The following is a 17,046-nucleotide window of genomic DNA, read 5'->3' on the forward strand; positions in this document are numbered from 1 at the left end:
CCACGCACACATACTGAGATTCATTGGACCAGGTGACCTTCCATTGATCTAAGGTCCAGTTCCGTTGTTCGCATGCCAATTGTACACTCTTTCGATGATGGACATAATTACACATTATTCCCATCACCATCATTAAAATTTTCAGCAATTTGTGTCACTGTAGCCCTTCTGTTGGTTCGTACCAGACAGAATGTTCACCTTGTGCATTGATAAGTCTTGGTACCAACAACCTGTTAGCGGTTCATGCTTTTTTTTTTCTCTGACCACTGTCTGTAGGTAATCACCGTAGCTGGCCTTGAGTGTCCCACAAACCTTATCATTTCTAAACATGCTCTAATCCAGACATATGGCCATATAGACTTGGCACTTACCAAAGTCACTCATATCTTTACAGTTGCCTATAACTTCTGCATTCAACACTATGACTGTGTACCAAATGTCATCCTACCGGCTGATCTTGACATGAGTCGCTTGTTATAAGCTAGTTGATGTCAATCGCTTCATGTGGGAGTGGTGATAAAGTTTTGGCTCATGGGTGTTTATCGCCATAATATATTGCATTTTAATTGTTATCTTTTGAATTGCACTGAATCTGAAACATACACCTTAAAGTAAATAAGTTGATTTTAGATTCAAATGTGTGACCAGACTATTTTATCAATACTAAGATTTGACATCTAATTGTTTGGACAATGTTGGTTGTACTAATATTACTATAGTGATCAGCAGGACATATTATTTCTGGCTTCTGTAAAGACATTGGTATATAGAAGGTCCCAATGCATTATGTAGCAGCCTGTGTCATGATGCACAGAATGAAGTACAAATGTGTACTAGAATGTCTTTCCGAAAGACAAGCCTCATCCAGTTTGTGAATGGCTTCTAGCAGCTTCTATTATGTACATGTCACTCCTGTTGTAAATTGTTATATAATGGCAAAGAGCTCCTTGCAGACTGCATACTAGAGACAACCAATAAATATTTTAAACCCTAAGATTTCCTATCTAGCCAGTCATCGGCAGCCATGAATCTAATTTGGTGTTGATCGAAGCACTGCTTGCTTTTTTATTAAAATTGGAGGCTAGTGTGTCCAGGTAATAACAGCATTCTGCCTCTAACACCCCACAAGCGTTCATTTGCAATTTAGCACACTGGCTATGTTGAATATGTATTAGAGCTCTCCCTTCCCATATTTTCTTTAAGTGTTTTAAGATGCCTCTGACAGACTGTTTTTGTCTTAACTGGTGATGACAGGTGGAAATTCATACTAAGCTGTCATCACTCAAACTAAAAAATGAGCCCGGCTGTCTGCTTCTATCACTTGGTCATAGAAGAAGCTGCAGAGTTTCATAACTGGCACTCTCCATTGTATGTGCAGATGCATTTTATTGCTTTTCATGAGCATCTTCAGCAGTTGTGCTAATGGTACCTTAATTATAGTAATTAAACAAGGCATCATTCCTCCTATAGATGTATTTGCAGAGATATTTTAATGGTTGTTATTAACAGAAAGCAGAAAAACTATTTGAACTGTTCGGGTGAGGGCAGTTTCTATATTCTGCCTAATATTACGTCTTTACAGTCGGATATAGTCTTTACAGTCGGATGCAGGGAAGGATCAGGTTTATCCCTTATTCCTGCGACTCTAGAGATATTAGTTGAGCTCCATTCCCCGCACATAAGCATAGCTTTGTCACTAACAAATTATCTACACATATATTAATAATCTTAGAATCTTTTCTTTTTACATATAACACTTAATGGCAGGGACAGCCAAGCTAAAAAAAAATTTGACCAAGAAACTAAAAAGTTTTACAAAACAGTGAGTAGAGAACACAGTTCCCCTGTTATCCAGTCCCTTTTAGCTGCGTTTTGACAATGGAATCACTATAGTTTGACGGGAGAACAGCGATCTAGTTTCTCACTCACAGCAGTGTCAGGTGGGCCTTTTAGAGTGCCCCATTTTCTATGCCATGTTTAAAAAATAAAATGTGACTATTCACCTAGAGCAAACCTATGAATTTTGGTATATATTTGGTTAAACTGTGCCAGTTCAAAATGCTGGTGGTCTGCAGCTAAAAAGGTCTCCTCTAATGCTGAACATTTCCAGGACAACCTTCGCCCCTGAGAGAAACTAGCCCCAACAACTACTGACTTCAGCTGTGATCTACTGATCCAGCCACCGGTGTGAGTGTGTAAAGGATTCACTTCAAGCCCCAGACCACTGTCTTTGAATGCAACTATAATTATATGTAATGTGATACTCCCTGATGGATTCTTTCCTTGATATCCGACATTGCTATGATACTGCGGTCTAAGGATAATTTTCTAAGCAGTGCCCATTACTGCAGCTTTAATAGTGCTAGTTCTTATTTGCAGACATTTTGTAAATGGAGTTATTAGTAGGTTTTTGTTTTTTTTAGAATACCAACATATTCAGGATAAACAATTGGGTCTATGATATTCATGCATAAATATCTATCTATTATATATAATTCCAATTGGTGCCTGAGGTTCTATTTACTAAGCCTTGGATGGAGATAGTGAATGGAGATAACGTCCCAGCCAGTCAGCTCCTAACTGCCATATCACTGGCTGAGCTTGAAAAAATTACAGTTAAGAGCTGATTGGCTGGGACTTTATCTCCGTTCACTTTATCTTCATTCAAGACTTAGTAAATAGACCCCTTAATGATCCATCGCCCCACTACATGCCTCTCAGCTTATGTCCAACTTCTAATTCATGGTAGAGTGCCATTGTCATAATAAAATCATGTCTTTTTTTCTTTGTTTACCTTTGTCGACCTATCCATGCCAGGTCAGGATCAAGGCAGCTTATTTAAAGAAATGGCTGCTTGCTTTAAACTAGTTGTTCGGGTGGGTAGGGTACGGCGTGAGGGATGCCAGCGGTCAGAATACAGAGAGCGGCATCCCGACTGTCAGATTCTCGACTATTTTGGAAGTATCCTAACCCTCCCCCTAACCCACCGTTCCCTCTGAATAACCCTGGCCTTATTGCCGTGAATGTGAATGTTGTCGCAGGATTCTGATCGCCGGTATCCTGATCTCCCGATGCCGACTACATCCCTTTCTGGTTACACATTCTGGGTTGTATTGTTGAAACCTCTCAAGAGACTTATTTTGTTCTCATGGAGGTTTATTTACTAAAGTGAGAGTTTTTAGAAGTGGAGATGTTGCCCATAGCAACCAGTCAGATTCTATTTAACATTTGACAAGTAACTTCTAGAAGATAATCACTAGAATCTGGTTGCTATAGGCAACATATCAACTTCTAAAAACTCTCACTTTAGTAAATATACCCCCTATTGTCTTTGTGTTAGTATTTTGAGTCCTCATGTTAAATCCCTACTTTATCACTGCCCTACATCTTGCTACACACCTATTTTAAACCTGCCCTACATAATGTTACAGCTTTACTTTAAATTGACCCTACATAATGTTGCAACCCTACTTTATGCCTGTTCAATTTCATCCCATATACATGATGTGACGATAAATGTCGTAGCTCCACACAGCAGTTTACATACCAAGCTGAGAACTTTAATGTCTTCCCACCAGTCACCTTGCAAAATGTAAATTTTATTTTCCTTACTAATCCTACAACTGAGAAGGGTAAAGCTTCCTGAAAAACATTGGCTGCTGAACCCTGCGTCTCCAGTTTTATTGGTAACCCATTCAGCTCTCTGCTTAGGTATAGGAAGTGGTTGTGTGCGATCATTCAGTGTATTAACAGTTTTAGGAGGCTGTAATAACTGATCCTTGAAGATAATCCCAAGCACCTCAAGAAGCCATTAGAACATCCCTGAGTCTCCCCAAAAGCTCACATTCTCACCACTGATAGCAGTGATTACTAATCAGGAAGGGGTTGTGTGCTGATTGCACACAACCCCTTACTATACTGAAGTGAGGGAGCCAAGAAGACTCTTGGGGCCTCAAAATGAGCGAGTGTTTCAGGGGAGAGATTAAGGGTTTCCTCTATATAGGAAACTGTATGGGCTCTGACCTTGCAAAGCGGCTGTTCCTCAATTTAAATCTTGATGAAGAAAGTGCTGCCCTATCATTTACAATAGGGGGTGTTATAATTTTACAGCTCTACTTTTTGTCCGGATCTTTGCTTTGTTGATGCTGGAATGCTGACATGAGTATTACTATTGAATTCTTTATTGCATAATCAGAGGTGTCCTCATACATCTTGCCTCCTTGCGCGTTAACAGCCATTCTAGTCGTGCCATACCGTGGCGTGATCCTGTAGCGCTGAGCGTCTTTTTGTGCGACTTTTTACCTTCAAATGCGTCTTTATTTGCAGAGTGATGTGGATAGGACGCACAACCAGCTTCTGCTGTTTAAAATATGTGGCAAGCCTATAGTCTGTGTGCTACTGCGGGTCACAACCGCTTCACTGTAACGTAGCATTTGCATGCAGATGCACACGCAGTCGCACACAGAACATAGGCATGCTGCATATAATTTTGATCAACAGAAGTTGCTTGTGCATCCAGTTTGCATGACTGTGAATAATACACACTAAAAGGTAAAAAGTTGCATGAAGAGAGGCTCAACACTACCGAGTCACACAGCTTTCACGCTTTGTGTAACGCCACTTGTAGCGCACAATAGATGTATGTGGATACATCTGTACATTTCAGCCTAATGGGAATATTGCATTCATCTAGAATTAACACTGTTTTCATCTGGAAGCCATGATCTTCAGTTATAATGGAACATAAACTCATTGGTCTCAAAATACATTGTGGTTATATTTGAATGACTCTCTCCTAGTAATTAAAACTAATTTATTGTCCAAAAATGTAATGCAGTTTCAAGAGAACCAAATTTACCCTCTGGAATAATTAATCTATTAAGGGGTGACTGATGTTGGGAGAGATGAGGTATTTAGCTCTTGCAGAAACCAAGTAATCTGTTGCTATATGACACAACCTGAAAGGAGGTTTAAAACCTTAATATATTTGTCTACTTCTACAACACATTCCAATGATCTCTGCCTGTTTTCTGTACACATAGACTGAATGGAGTCCTATATCCGATTCCTTATTAACACCTGGGGATCACACATACTGTAGTGTTAGTTTTGCAAAATGTTACTGTTGTGTTAGAAATGTTCTCATGTATTACCACGCACCATCAGTATCAATTGTACTGGTAACCGCACAATACAGGAAAAGTGCATGGAAAATAAAATAATAAAATTTAATAAAATAAAAAAATGATGAATCATGTGTCTAAATGTCTCATTTTCATGCGATTTTATCCATTTTCCTCAGCTCATGTGTATGAATTAGACCTGTGTCATTCGTGGGACTTTTACTAGCCCCACATAGAGAAACCTAGAATTATCACTAAACCATTTCCTGTAAAATTAAAACATTGGGTTACATTTATATACAAAATGTTTCACAGAAATATGGTGATTGATGTTCTGGTTGCGGTGGGCATCGCATATTCTCCTCCTATGGATTAGTTTTGCAATTGTGTTATACAGTATACTCCATTTAGAAATCTTTGTTCAGAGTCTTTGGTGTTTTAGTTTTTATGATGCTGGTTTTTTATATATTGTATAAATTACATTTTCCAGGGTGACCAGGGGGGTCTAAGAACATTACAGAAGAGATGGACAACATTCCTCAAAGCCAAACTGATCTGTCACTCGCCAGACAATAATTTAATTTTCAATGTCGTCAATGATGTTTTTATTCTGAAACCACCACAAGTAAATGAGCCTGTAATCTATGGAGTATTTACATCTCATTTGTAAGTAGAAATCAGTATATTCTAACTACTTTTCCTTGTTATACAATGCAAAAAATGAATGTGGCTGTGCTCTTCATGTGTGTGGCCTTCTAACCGAGTTCTCTACTCTATTGTATTGTGAGAGGATTATCACACTTTAATACAGATTCTGAAGGCCCAAAAATATGACAGAGCATATCCCCCCCCCCCCACCCCCCTGCATCCATAACCCAGGCCTGGCCATCCTGTTACTCCCCAGCTGTGATGAAACTACAAGACCCAGAATGTCCTGCCAAAGTGTTAGCATATTATGCAAAACTGTGGCAGGGCATGCTGGGAATTGTAGTTTCAACAGATGTAGAGCCACACGTTGGCCAGGCCCGCATTATCCCCTGTCTATAGTATCTTGACTTGCTGGGCTGACCTAAAACAGCTGCCCCACCAAATAACAGCCTGGCGCTAATATACTACAAATGAATAATAGACCACAGCTGCAAACACCTATGGGTCTGTGTAACCCCAATAAAAGATCACCTGCTGATGATCCCAAACAAAGATAATACACTGATGGTGTTGCGCTAATTGGATTTGTAATTACAAATAAATACTTAACGTGGCAGAAATGAATTCAAGACATCAAATAAATCTACCATGAATTTAATAAATACACATTAAGCATATCAGTAATGGTACACAAATGACATATAACAATCACCTTAATATTGTAAAAGTCTGTACAGACTATCATATATATACCTTTGGAAAACATTCCAGCACTACCCCTTGTCAAAACCCGTTGGTAAATTCAAAGGGGTTATTAGGACTCTCATATGTGGACTTTGATCGGGTGAGAACTGTCAGATTAAGATTGGTCACGGTTTACATGCAATATACAATTTTTTTATATTTTTATGTTTTCTTTAGTAAACCTGTCAGTTATGCAGGTTTCTATTAGGAATCAAGAGGTTCCATGGTAATATATGATAGTCTGTACAGACTTTTACAATATTACGGTGATTGTTATATGTCATTTGTGTACCATTACTGATATGCTTAATGTGTATTTATTAAATTCATGGTAGATTTATTTGGTGTCTTGAATTCATTTCTGCCACGTTAAGTATTTATTTGTATTTGTAATTACAAATCCAATTAGCGCAACACCATCAGTGTGTTATCTAAAACAGCTGCCGCCTAGAAAGCCTGAAAGTGCCCCCACCCAGAGCTCCCAAGTTCCAATATCTGGCTACAACCTCGGAGGGCGCAAAGTGTGATGACTCCATGGTAGAGTAGAAATGGGCACTGCTTTGCACCTTTACCACCACTTGGCACTACAGGGCACTTTACTATGCAGAGTTGCAGCTTTCCTGTGATGTGATGATGCCCCAGCCCTACATGATCTACAACATTGGTGAAAATAAAAATTGGCAATACTGCTTTACCATAACATTTATGTTCCTGCATTATTTTTTTTGTTGTTGGAACGGAACCTCCTCAGCTTTTCTCTTCATTTAGTGGGGAAACGTCTGCTGCAAAGTAGACAAAACTCTAACCTTGCTCAGACCCTGCACAAAAGGATATCTGCAAATGTTGTCAACCTTATGACTTCTCTTGTGCTGGGCACAATTTAGTAAATTCTGTCTTGTTGTAGTTTCTATTAAGCATCATTTAAAGAGTGTATCACATTGTGAAAATCGTATCCTATATAGTATAGTAATTGATGTGATTGTGTATACTATGCATGCTCTTATTATACAAGCCGTTCTTTCACACAATTATTCTTGCTGATGCACCTTGAAGAACTAAGCCCTCGACCTTCTTAAGACACCCATTTAGAAACTGCACAATTTTATAATGTTTGTTAAGCATTACATTTCTATTAGTCACTTTGTAATTGGAATTTTTTTTTTTAATTGCATTAAAAATCTTTTGAAATCTCCTTTTGTTTTGAAAGGAACAATGTTGGTATGTCAGCAGTGTGTGCATACAGTGTATCTACTGTGGAAGACATCTTTGCAAAGGGAAAGTACATGCAGAGTGCCACGGTGGAACAAGCGCACACCAAATGGGTGCAGTTTAATGGGGAGGTTCCCAAGCCTCGCCCGGGAGCTGTAAGTTTCTGTTTTTCATAATTACAGGAAGTGTTGATTTAATAAGGGACTGCTATAATTAAACTTTACACCGCTGTTGCTTTATTACTTGTATTACATGGAGGAACCTTTTTATGTGCAGCACAATTAATATGAATGTAACATTGTGTTATAATAGCATTTTCTCTTAGTAACATTTGAAAAAGTTTTTGTTAAATTAGGCAATATTAGTCAGTAAAACTATTGAATTTTCCTTAATAGTAAATATATTGATTATTTGAAATTTTTGCCCAGATCAATATAAAATATGCTCCATACTGTATGTATATGTTTAAATTCACAAGTGGCGTTATGAAGAGCAGACGAGTGCCAGCAGAATGTTGTATGACCTGGTTAATGTGCTTTATTTAGACCGTTTCTGAGTACATGCTTATCCTCGCACACAGGAATCCACAACAGTAGTGCATGGAAAACACATAGATTTTTGATACATTGAGTAGGTCTCCCAGCTAGCATGTAATGCTTTTATAGTATTACTAAATATTTCCTGGAGCACTGCAAATACAACAGACTTCTCTTAATTTACACACTATTTAAAATTATTTATTCTATTAATGTATAGCAAAATGCTCAGGTGCCGAAGTAAAGATACCGTTTTTTCCCAATGAAGTTTTACATTTAGTACATTGAAATTTTATATTTCCATGTTGATAATCCTTCATTTGAAGACTTTTAGCAGCTCACTAGTGTATGCAGGAAAAATATCGCACTCTTAAAAAAAAAAAAAAAAAAAAAAAAAAAAAAAAAATCCTAACTTGCAAGAAGATTATTTTTGGAATACATATCCATGGCAATGAAAAGAACATGTTCTCTGCACTCTGTAGGCAGCTGTGTTGGATTTCATCCTAAATAACACAGATTTGTGTTCTATTTTTCAGTGTATAAACAATGAGGCTAGATCCATGAATTACAACAGCTCACTTAACATGCCGGACAAGACTTTACAGTTTATTAAAGACCACCCTCTGATGGATGACCCCGTGATTCCTATAGGAAAGAAACCCAGGCTAGTGGTCCACAATGTGACGTACACGCAGATAGTTGTGGACCAGGTCAAAGCACTGGATGGCAACACTTATGACGTCATGTTTATCAGTACAGGTATATATTTTTTTAGTTTTTGTGCACTACTAGCAATAAACTTTTTTTTTTTTGTATCACTCACACATGCAGAGTTTCTTAGGACTGTCCTAGTTTCCCATTAAAAAATATTTGACAAAGAGAGATCCAACCTAGGGATGGCACTCCTCTAAACAATAGAAACTACCTTTCCTGGGAGCCCATCAAAAGATGCTGCAAAGGTGGCACTCATGCCTCCATGCTAATCAAAATATCAGCCCAGTTTTATTTCCAAAGAAAAAATAGGCTGATGTGGTTTTGATTAGCAAGTCCTGTGAGTGTCACCTTTGCTGTGTGTGTGTGTGTGTGTGTGTGTGTGTGTGTGTGTGTGTGTGTGTGTGTGTGTGTGTGTGTGTCTTAATATGTAGGCCTGTTTTCTTAATAGGTTTACTGTTACTAATTTCCAAGTCATCTGTTTAATACCATGTTAGTATTATGTTTACACAGTTATTCCGGCCCAAATAGATAACAGTCTAACGGAATGCATGAATAATATTACTTCTTGCCACATCACTTTGTAAGGATACCGATTGTATTACATATAGACAAAAACCTTGATACACAAGGTTTTCTCTGCTATAGTTTCCTAATTGGACCCTACACTAGACCTGTGTTACATATTTAGCTTGAATGCAATTCACCTTTTCTTTTTTTACTTTTTATTTTATTCAGATTAATTAATTTATTTTTTTTTGGCTCTATGTAGATAAAGGTGTGTTACAGAAAGCTGTCAGCCATGACCATGAAATGCGAATTATTGAAGAAATATTGCTATTTCCTGACCATCAGTCAGTCCAGATGTTGGTCATTTCAGACAAGCAGGTAAAAATAACTTTTTCATTTTCTTGAGACAAAAAAAAGTTAGATGTGATTTGTGCATGCTGCAGTGGCGGGAGAAGACTGGGAACAGAGGGCTAGTTTAACGGATGGCAGGGGAAGGAGTAGCTCAGGTGACCCGGCAGATGCTGGATTCATTTATTTACTAGTGTCATATATTTTGTATATGTGTGTTTATATGTGTATAACTGATGCTCTTCATGTTCTGACCGTTTTATTTTATATTTTAAATAAGATCTTCTTGATCAAGATACCCTGAACCTCATGGACATTTTACTTACCTTTTCTCTGAACACCATTCAGTCAGTGTGAGAATAGACTTTTCACTAATTGATGTTTGAATATGAATGCTTCCACTACTCTACTGAAACTGCCCTGACAATCATCACCAGTGACCTTCTCCCCACCAACCCTATGGATCTCTTCTCTCTCCTCATTTTCCTTGGTGTGTCTGTCTCCTTCAACACTGTCGACCGCCCCCTCTCCAACCTCCACACCATCAATGCCACAGACAGCCACAGCTGTTTATTCTTGGTTCTCCTACCTTTCTAACCAATACTTGGTCTCTAACTCTACCTCCCCCTCTTTTCCTCTACCTGTGCACTTGGTCACCTTTATGTTCTCTCTCTTTCTACACCTCCTCCCTTGGAAATCACATCATGATGACTCTTAAATATACCTTTTTGGTCTCCTTGACCTCTATCTGTGTGTGCTTGTGTCTCAAACTGCCTTTCTACCATCTGATCCTGGATGTCTGTTCACTTCCTGAAACTTAACATGGTTAATGCTGGGCATACACTATACAATCACCTGGGCAACCTGCAGTTTGCACAATTAATTGCACTATGTATGCATGTGACCGATCCAAAAAATATCGATCGGTCGGGCATGCTGGATCGTCCTACGTGTTCATCCAATACAATATTTTGTAAGTTAAGAGTAGGCCACTTCGGGCAGTGTATGCAGAGGCACGGCTGATGGATCGACACTTCCCTTGTTCCTTCACAGGGAAGGGACGGGGAAATGTCTCCTCCCCAGGGGAGTAGAGCAGATATCGGTTGTCTGTGAAATATCTCAGTGTATGCCCTTGATATCTGTTGGGTATTAGTCTGCCAGATAAAATGCCTGTCAGACCAATAGGCATTTTATCTGCCAGTGTATGCCCAGCATAATACTGAACTCCTTGTTTTCCTCACCTCCAGGGTCCTAACACCCCCCTCCCCCTTACCTCTCCTTTGACAACATCACACTCTTCTGTGTCTTGTAGCTTTCACAATCCTCAACTGGATGCATGAAGGACTCTTACATGGCAAAATATCTTTTTATCTATTTTTAACATTTTCTTTATCTCCAGTGATCATAGGATACCTGTTTTCAGTTCTGTACTTAGTAGACAGTCTTCTTAATGTCATGATGTCACAGGAATAGTTGTCCTTCCCACTCTGTTCTCAGCTGTGCATTTTCCGCACCTTCTGAATGAAAGTCAGTAAAGCTGCACATCCACTAGGCGATATTAATGAGCGATTGAACGATAGACATCATAGTTCAATCGCTCTTTAATTGTGCACTATAATGTTGGAAACGACCAGCGATGCGCTCTCCCACTGGTCGTTTCCGACATCAATAATCGCCTGAACATGCTGGTCAATCTGCCGATAACGTCAGATTGACCGTGTTCAGGGATGAGAGTGGGTGTCTGCACTGAACGATATATCGTTCAGTGTAGACACTACAGGATATCGGGAACGACTGTACGATTACGATCAACTATTACTATCTGCTAGTGGATGTGCCCCTAAAGCTTTCCACTTGGTTTATGCTGACCCCCAGCTGCTCCCTGCCAGTCACATACCTTCTGTTGCTCCATTGCAGTGCGGGAGATGGATCCTGCCATCCGGTATCGGTCAAGTTGGTTGGGGCTTGACTACTGTCTGGGCTCTCCCCATACATCCTATCTATCGTTAAAGCTGCTTTTCCTCTCATTTGCCTTTCTCTACACACACCACCTGCCTCCGCCCTCTGCAAACTCCTACACTGGCTAACTAACTCCCTCAGAATCAAGTTCAAATTGTGCAAACTTGCTTATCAATTAGTTTATCACTCAACCTACATTGCCAACCTCATATCTGTCCCCTCACTCCCACCTGCCCTCTCCGTACCTCCTTAGACTGTCCCCTTACCCCTACTCTGGTCACTTCCTCCCATGCCTCCCTCCTCTGGAATGCACTCCCTTGCCAAGTCCGACAGTATTCCATTCTCCCTAGCTTTGAAAGTTCACTGAAGACACACCTTTTCACCAAAGCCCATCATCCCTCCTCTTAACTCCTCCCTCATTTTCTCCACCTACCCTTCTTGTCCACCTTCCAACTGTTAACCCTCCTCCTTTCTGTAGAATGTAAGCTCTAGGGCAGGGCCTACTTCCCTCTTGTATTTCCGCTTGCACTATCCTTACCACCAGTTCCTCTTGTTTCAATGCTGTCTGCTCACCCATTTGATGTGTACAGAATCATGGAGAGCTGTTATGCATTCCCACTGTGACTCACCACTGCCTGCTGACTACAGCGAGTAGCCCTGCCCTACCCTTGTACTTATCACTCCTTGACTGTGTTTATTGAAATGTTTGTAGTTGTGCTTTGTACTCCTGTGATGGGTTACTGTTGTGCATTGTATTACTGTCTTTGTTACCGCTTGTACAGAGCTGCCCACACTTTATGGCACCTAACAAATAAAAGCCAAAGCTTCAGTTTTAATCATCTTCTGTTCTGTCAAAGTTCTGTGGGCACACACATTCCATCCAGAGCTCAGTTCACCATTTTGTGTATGGTGTGCATCCACAACGGAGCCCAGACTGAAATAAACTCCATAGGTGTATATATCCAATGTGGAAACCCCTCAGTTACCAGTGACCTCAGAGTCTAACCTGACTGAAGAGAAAGCATAACATTAGATATTAGATGTGTAAAAAAAAAAAGGGGGCATATTGAAACCAAAAAAGATAAAATGTGCAGTTCTAGTGTCTGCACACGTTTATGTAGATAAATAGATTTACGATGAGCCGTGTAAATGTTTGTATATATTAATATTGGTTTACACTGGCCTCTTAATTTATCTTTTCTTTGTTTCTCTACACTTCTTATAATGGTTTATATTCTTTTTATATCAGAACAAAAGATATATCTATGCCAGCTCCAACACTGGGGTGGTGCAGTCTGCTGCTGCTTTCTGTGAGAAGTTTGCCTCTTGTGCAGAGTGTGTTCTGACCAGGGACCCTTACTGTGCCTGGAATCCACTCAAGAATTCTTGTGTTGATATTCTTCAGGAGACTGACAGGTATATATAATTCATCTGCAGATCATTTTAGTGTGTGCACCAGCCATAAGCCAATCGACAAAATGAAAGGGTATTGTGATACCTTATTAATATACTTCCAAAATGTTACTGGCTTTAGTATTCATAGAAGGTTATTCTATGAAGCCATTACAAAAATAAAAGTTATTAGTACAATGTATGTAAGAGTGTTCTGTAGCTTGTTAATAATGGGAAGAAGGATAATTGAGACAAGTCTGCATATACTTCCTATTTGTACGTTTATTGATGGACTCCACATGGTGCAACTTCGGGCCTGAAATTATATTGTAATAAACATTTGTTCTGTCAGTTCATACAATGTATGGAAAGTTTTGATATTATATCATTATATTTGTGTGTGGTAAAATTACTTTGGGGTTCTATGTGTGGTTTATTATTTTTTATTCATTAAAACATCTAAATTTTAAAGTTCTATATAAACTACTTTCGTTGCAAAAATTCATATATCTTACATATACAGGTATGTTTTCAATCCATCATAAAAATACACTGTACATTAACAAATGTATAGGGAAGTCTCAGAACATTTAACGTGTGTATTTTCCTCCTGCAGTAAATACTTCCATGTGCAGTGTACCGGAGTGTCAGTAACATAAAATCTATATTTACTAATCACGGATCACAAAGTGGATTAACAAAATTTAATCTAGGATAAAAAGAGATAAGAAATACTGATCTAGCCTAAGCATACAGGATTGATGCTGGCTCGGCTTTTTGTGTTGTCTGTTTACAGCTTTAATATACCTTTTTTTTGTCTTTTTTTTTTTTTTTTTCAGATCTTTGATTCAGTCATTACATGGAGACTCCTCTCAGTGCCCAGGTACATTTCATTTGCATAAATTAATTAGCAAAGTGAGAATGTTTTCTAATAAGTTTTAGTGAGATTGTAGGACATTTTGGGTTTGCTTACAGGTAATCAAAATTCAGAATGACTAGTGGGGTTCTATCGTAGATATGTCTAGATTTGCCAACTCATTAGTCAGTGACATAAAACATATCGGTGTACATCATGCTGATCTATAAATGGGCCCTAGCACGGTATTGGTTCACATCAATGTAAATCTACTGTGGGGCATGAACATGTGGAGTTAAACAAAATCTGCTTTAAGGAATTAAGGTTTCCTCCAGTGGTTTTATTTATTTATTTTTTAAATGAACCATTAAAATTTCAGATTCATTTAACAAAATGGTTGTTCATGTATACCCCACTTTTTTAGATCCTACTGATAAAGGAATCCGGGAAAGTGTGAGATATACTGTCAAGGAAGGAAGCTCTGTAGAACTGAAATGCTTTTTCAAGTCTAATCTGGCTTCAGTATTTTGGACATTTAATAATGAAAGCCTGAAAATGAAGCCGCCTAAATATCTACTGCACAATACTTTATTCATATTCAATGTGACTAAATCGGACGTTGGCACCTACCAGTGCTGGTCACAAGAGCTTGTGATGGATAAAGTTTATTCCCAGCTGGTTATCAAACATATGTTGGAGTTGGAAAAGACGCCACTTCCTTTGCCAAGCACAGCACATCCACCAACACATAGAGAAGGATTAATTGAAACGACTCGGGTTTATACAATAGCGAAAGAAAAGACCACCAAAACCTCAACGACCCAGGCAGCAACTTCATCTGTTGGTGTAACCCACCTAAACAACAAAGTGACAACACACATGGTCCCTCTGACAGAGGTGTTTTATTCCAAACCTGATGTTGGCATGGGAAAGGCTTTGTATTTGTCCAACGCTAATGATTGCTCCCCACTTATTATCCTGGTCATAGTGTTCTTTCTTCTTTTCATAAGTTTGCTGATATACAATTGCTACAAGGGATTCCTCCCAGCCAAGTGTCTAAAGTATCGTGATAATGTGCTTCCTGGCAAGAAGTCTCCTCTGAACTTGAAAGACTGTGAGCAGGGTGTGAAGGAGACCTTGGTGGAGAAAGTGTGTACTGAGAACCAGTGTGGTGGGCCACCTAAAGCACCTCATGACACAGGTTATGAAACTGAGCCAGACTGTAGGAACGGAACCATCACACATAAAGAGGATGAGACTATAGAGGAAACAGAAAAGGACCAACCATTTGACGTCAATTGTGAAATAAAATATGCGGATTCTGATGGTGATTGAAAGGGAGCCTCTCTACGGATTGAATCTTTCTGAGCCACAATCAATAGGGCTACTGTGCAGTCCAGTCTCACTCCATTTCATAAAATGATATATGGATTTTATTATATATCTCTTAAAGCCTGGTGTGCTATGATCTATTTGTTTTTTTCTATTTTATTTACATTCCTATTTGTTTTTTTGTTTTTTTTTCTTCTTTGCAGAAGACTGATCAGGTCTATTCAGTCATTGTAGAATGCTGAATTATAACGTTAATTCCAAATTGGAAGTTAATTATTTATCAGATTGGTAAAGATCTTCCCACCTTGGGTCACATCTCTTCTTTATAGTACTTGAAGGTGTAATGTTCAGAGCAAAATTTATAATACTGTACATATAATTTGTTTAATTTTACCTGTGATTTTGCAGCAAATCTGTTTTCAGTTGAATTGCTTTCTCTGCGGGGGGGAAGACAAAAAGTAGTAAGTTTCCTTCCTTTTACCATGTACAATGTGACCTGTGCCAGAGTATACGTGGAACAAAGAGTTGGAGTGCAGGAACAGACCGTGATGAACGGTTATAGGTTGTGGCTGGAAGCGGAACATTGACATTATTTGTTTAAATAGGAAAGTAAATAGTAACCTATTTCCTGTGGACACCAATGACCTGTATATTGGTTTGAGAATTTCAAGCATGTCCAGAAATCCCTGCAATACTAAGACGTTGGTTATTCGTACGCTAAGCCATCACAATGGTATATGGACTATAAGGGAGAAAATATTAACTATTTCAAGACTTTCTTTTTTTTATTTTTTTATTTACCTGTGGACACACTGGAGTGACACTGCAGAGACTGATAAACTGCAGAGTGCTGACCAAACCACTGAGGGACTGGAATTGGAAAGCATTGTAAGAGTAATATTATTAAGGGCTTACTATTTACCAGACCGTTGTAGCACAGCTCTTTGCAAAAGACAAAAAAGCACCCTGTTCTTGCTGTTTATATACTTTCTGAAAATAATTCTTTATTTTTCTATATGAATTCTGTATAAATGTTCATTCCGAATGCCCGAATATTAAAGTATTGTTTTATGAAACGTGTAAAGCCTTATAATTTTACTGTGTTTTCTGAGTCTTTCACCCATTTGCTGAATCTCTCAATTTTTCATATTTCACATCCGTTTGATCTCTTTAGTGCATGAATTTCTTCTCAGCAGTATTATGTTCCTTTATAGTTTTTCTTTTCATAGAACCCTCTTTCTCTCTCTCTCTTCTGTCCCTGTCTATCACACAGCCTCATCTCCCATACCTTATTCTCCTTCTACCACCTCCTTTGTGTCTTCTATGGCTTCCGAATTACATCCTTCACTGTCCAGCATGCAGCCCAAAGTACTGCCTAGTACAAATACGGAAATAATCAAATTGCTGCCTCCTTATCTAAGTGATCAGGGCCAGTTTGTTCACCTACATGGAGAATTTCACCTCTTCTGTCATGCAACTGGTAAGTTTAAAATTGTATTGTCCTCCATGTTTTGAATAAATTAGTTTACATTATTTCTTCTTAAAGATACGTTAACCCTATTTATTCTGTCCTCTTTTGGATTTGCCAATGTAACAAATAAGAGAAGAATATATAATTGTTTAATGCACTAATTTACCTTCTACTGACGTGAGTAAACTGCATGCACAGAGCCATTGA

At 38.7% G+C, this 17,046-nt stretch overlaps 1 protein-coding gene across 1 annotated transcript in view; it reads left to right on the plus strand.

Annotated features, from left to right (window-relative positions):
- The window catches only part of SEMA4D (semaphorin 4D), an 85,572-nt gene extending 69,128 nt beyond the window's left edge, over positions 1 to 16,444 (plus strand). The window contains exons 10-16 of the mRNA XM_088470047.1: positions 5,614 to 5,789; positions 7,723 to 7,879; positions 8,797 to 9,019; positions 9,744 to 9,859; positions 13,038 to 13,204; positions 14,020 to 14,063; positions 14,461 to 16,444. Of these exons, the coding sequence (XP_088326173.1) occupies positions 5,614 to 5,789; positions 7,723 to 7,879; positions 8,797 to 9,019; positions 9,744 to 9,859; positions 13,038 to 13,204; positions 14,020 to 14,063; positions 14,461 to 15,371 (1,794 nt within the window). The 3' untranslated portion in view covers positions 15,372 to 16,444. The remainder of the gene's footprint in view (positions 1 to 5,613; positions 5,790 to 7,722; positions 7,880 to 8,796; positions 9,020 to 9,743; positions 9,860 to 13,037; positions 13,205 to 14,019; positions 14,064 to 14,460) is intronic.
- Positions 16,445 to 17,046: the final 602 nt, after the last annotated feature.

Source organism: Taudactylus pleione, unplaced genomic scaffold (assembly GCF_031769625.1).
Source record: "Taudactylus pleione unplaced genomic scaffold, aTauple2 ptg000095l, whole genome shotgun sequence".
NCBI lineage: Eukaryota > Metazoa > Chordata > Amphibia > Anura > Myobatrachidae > Taudactylus > Taudactylus pleione.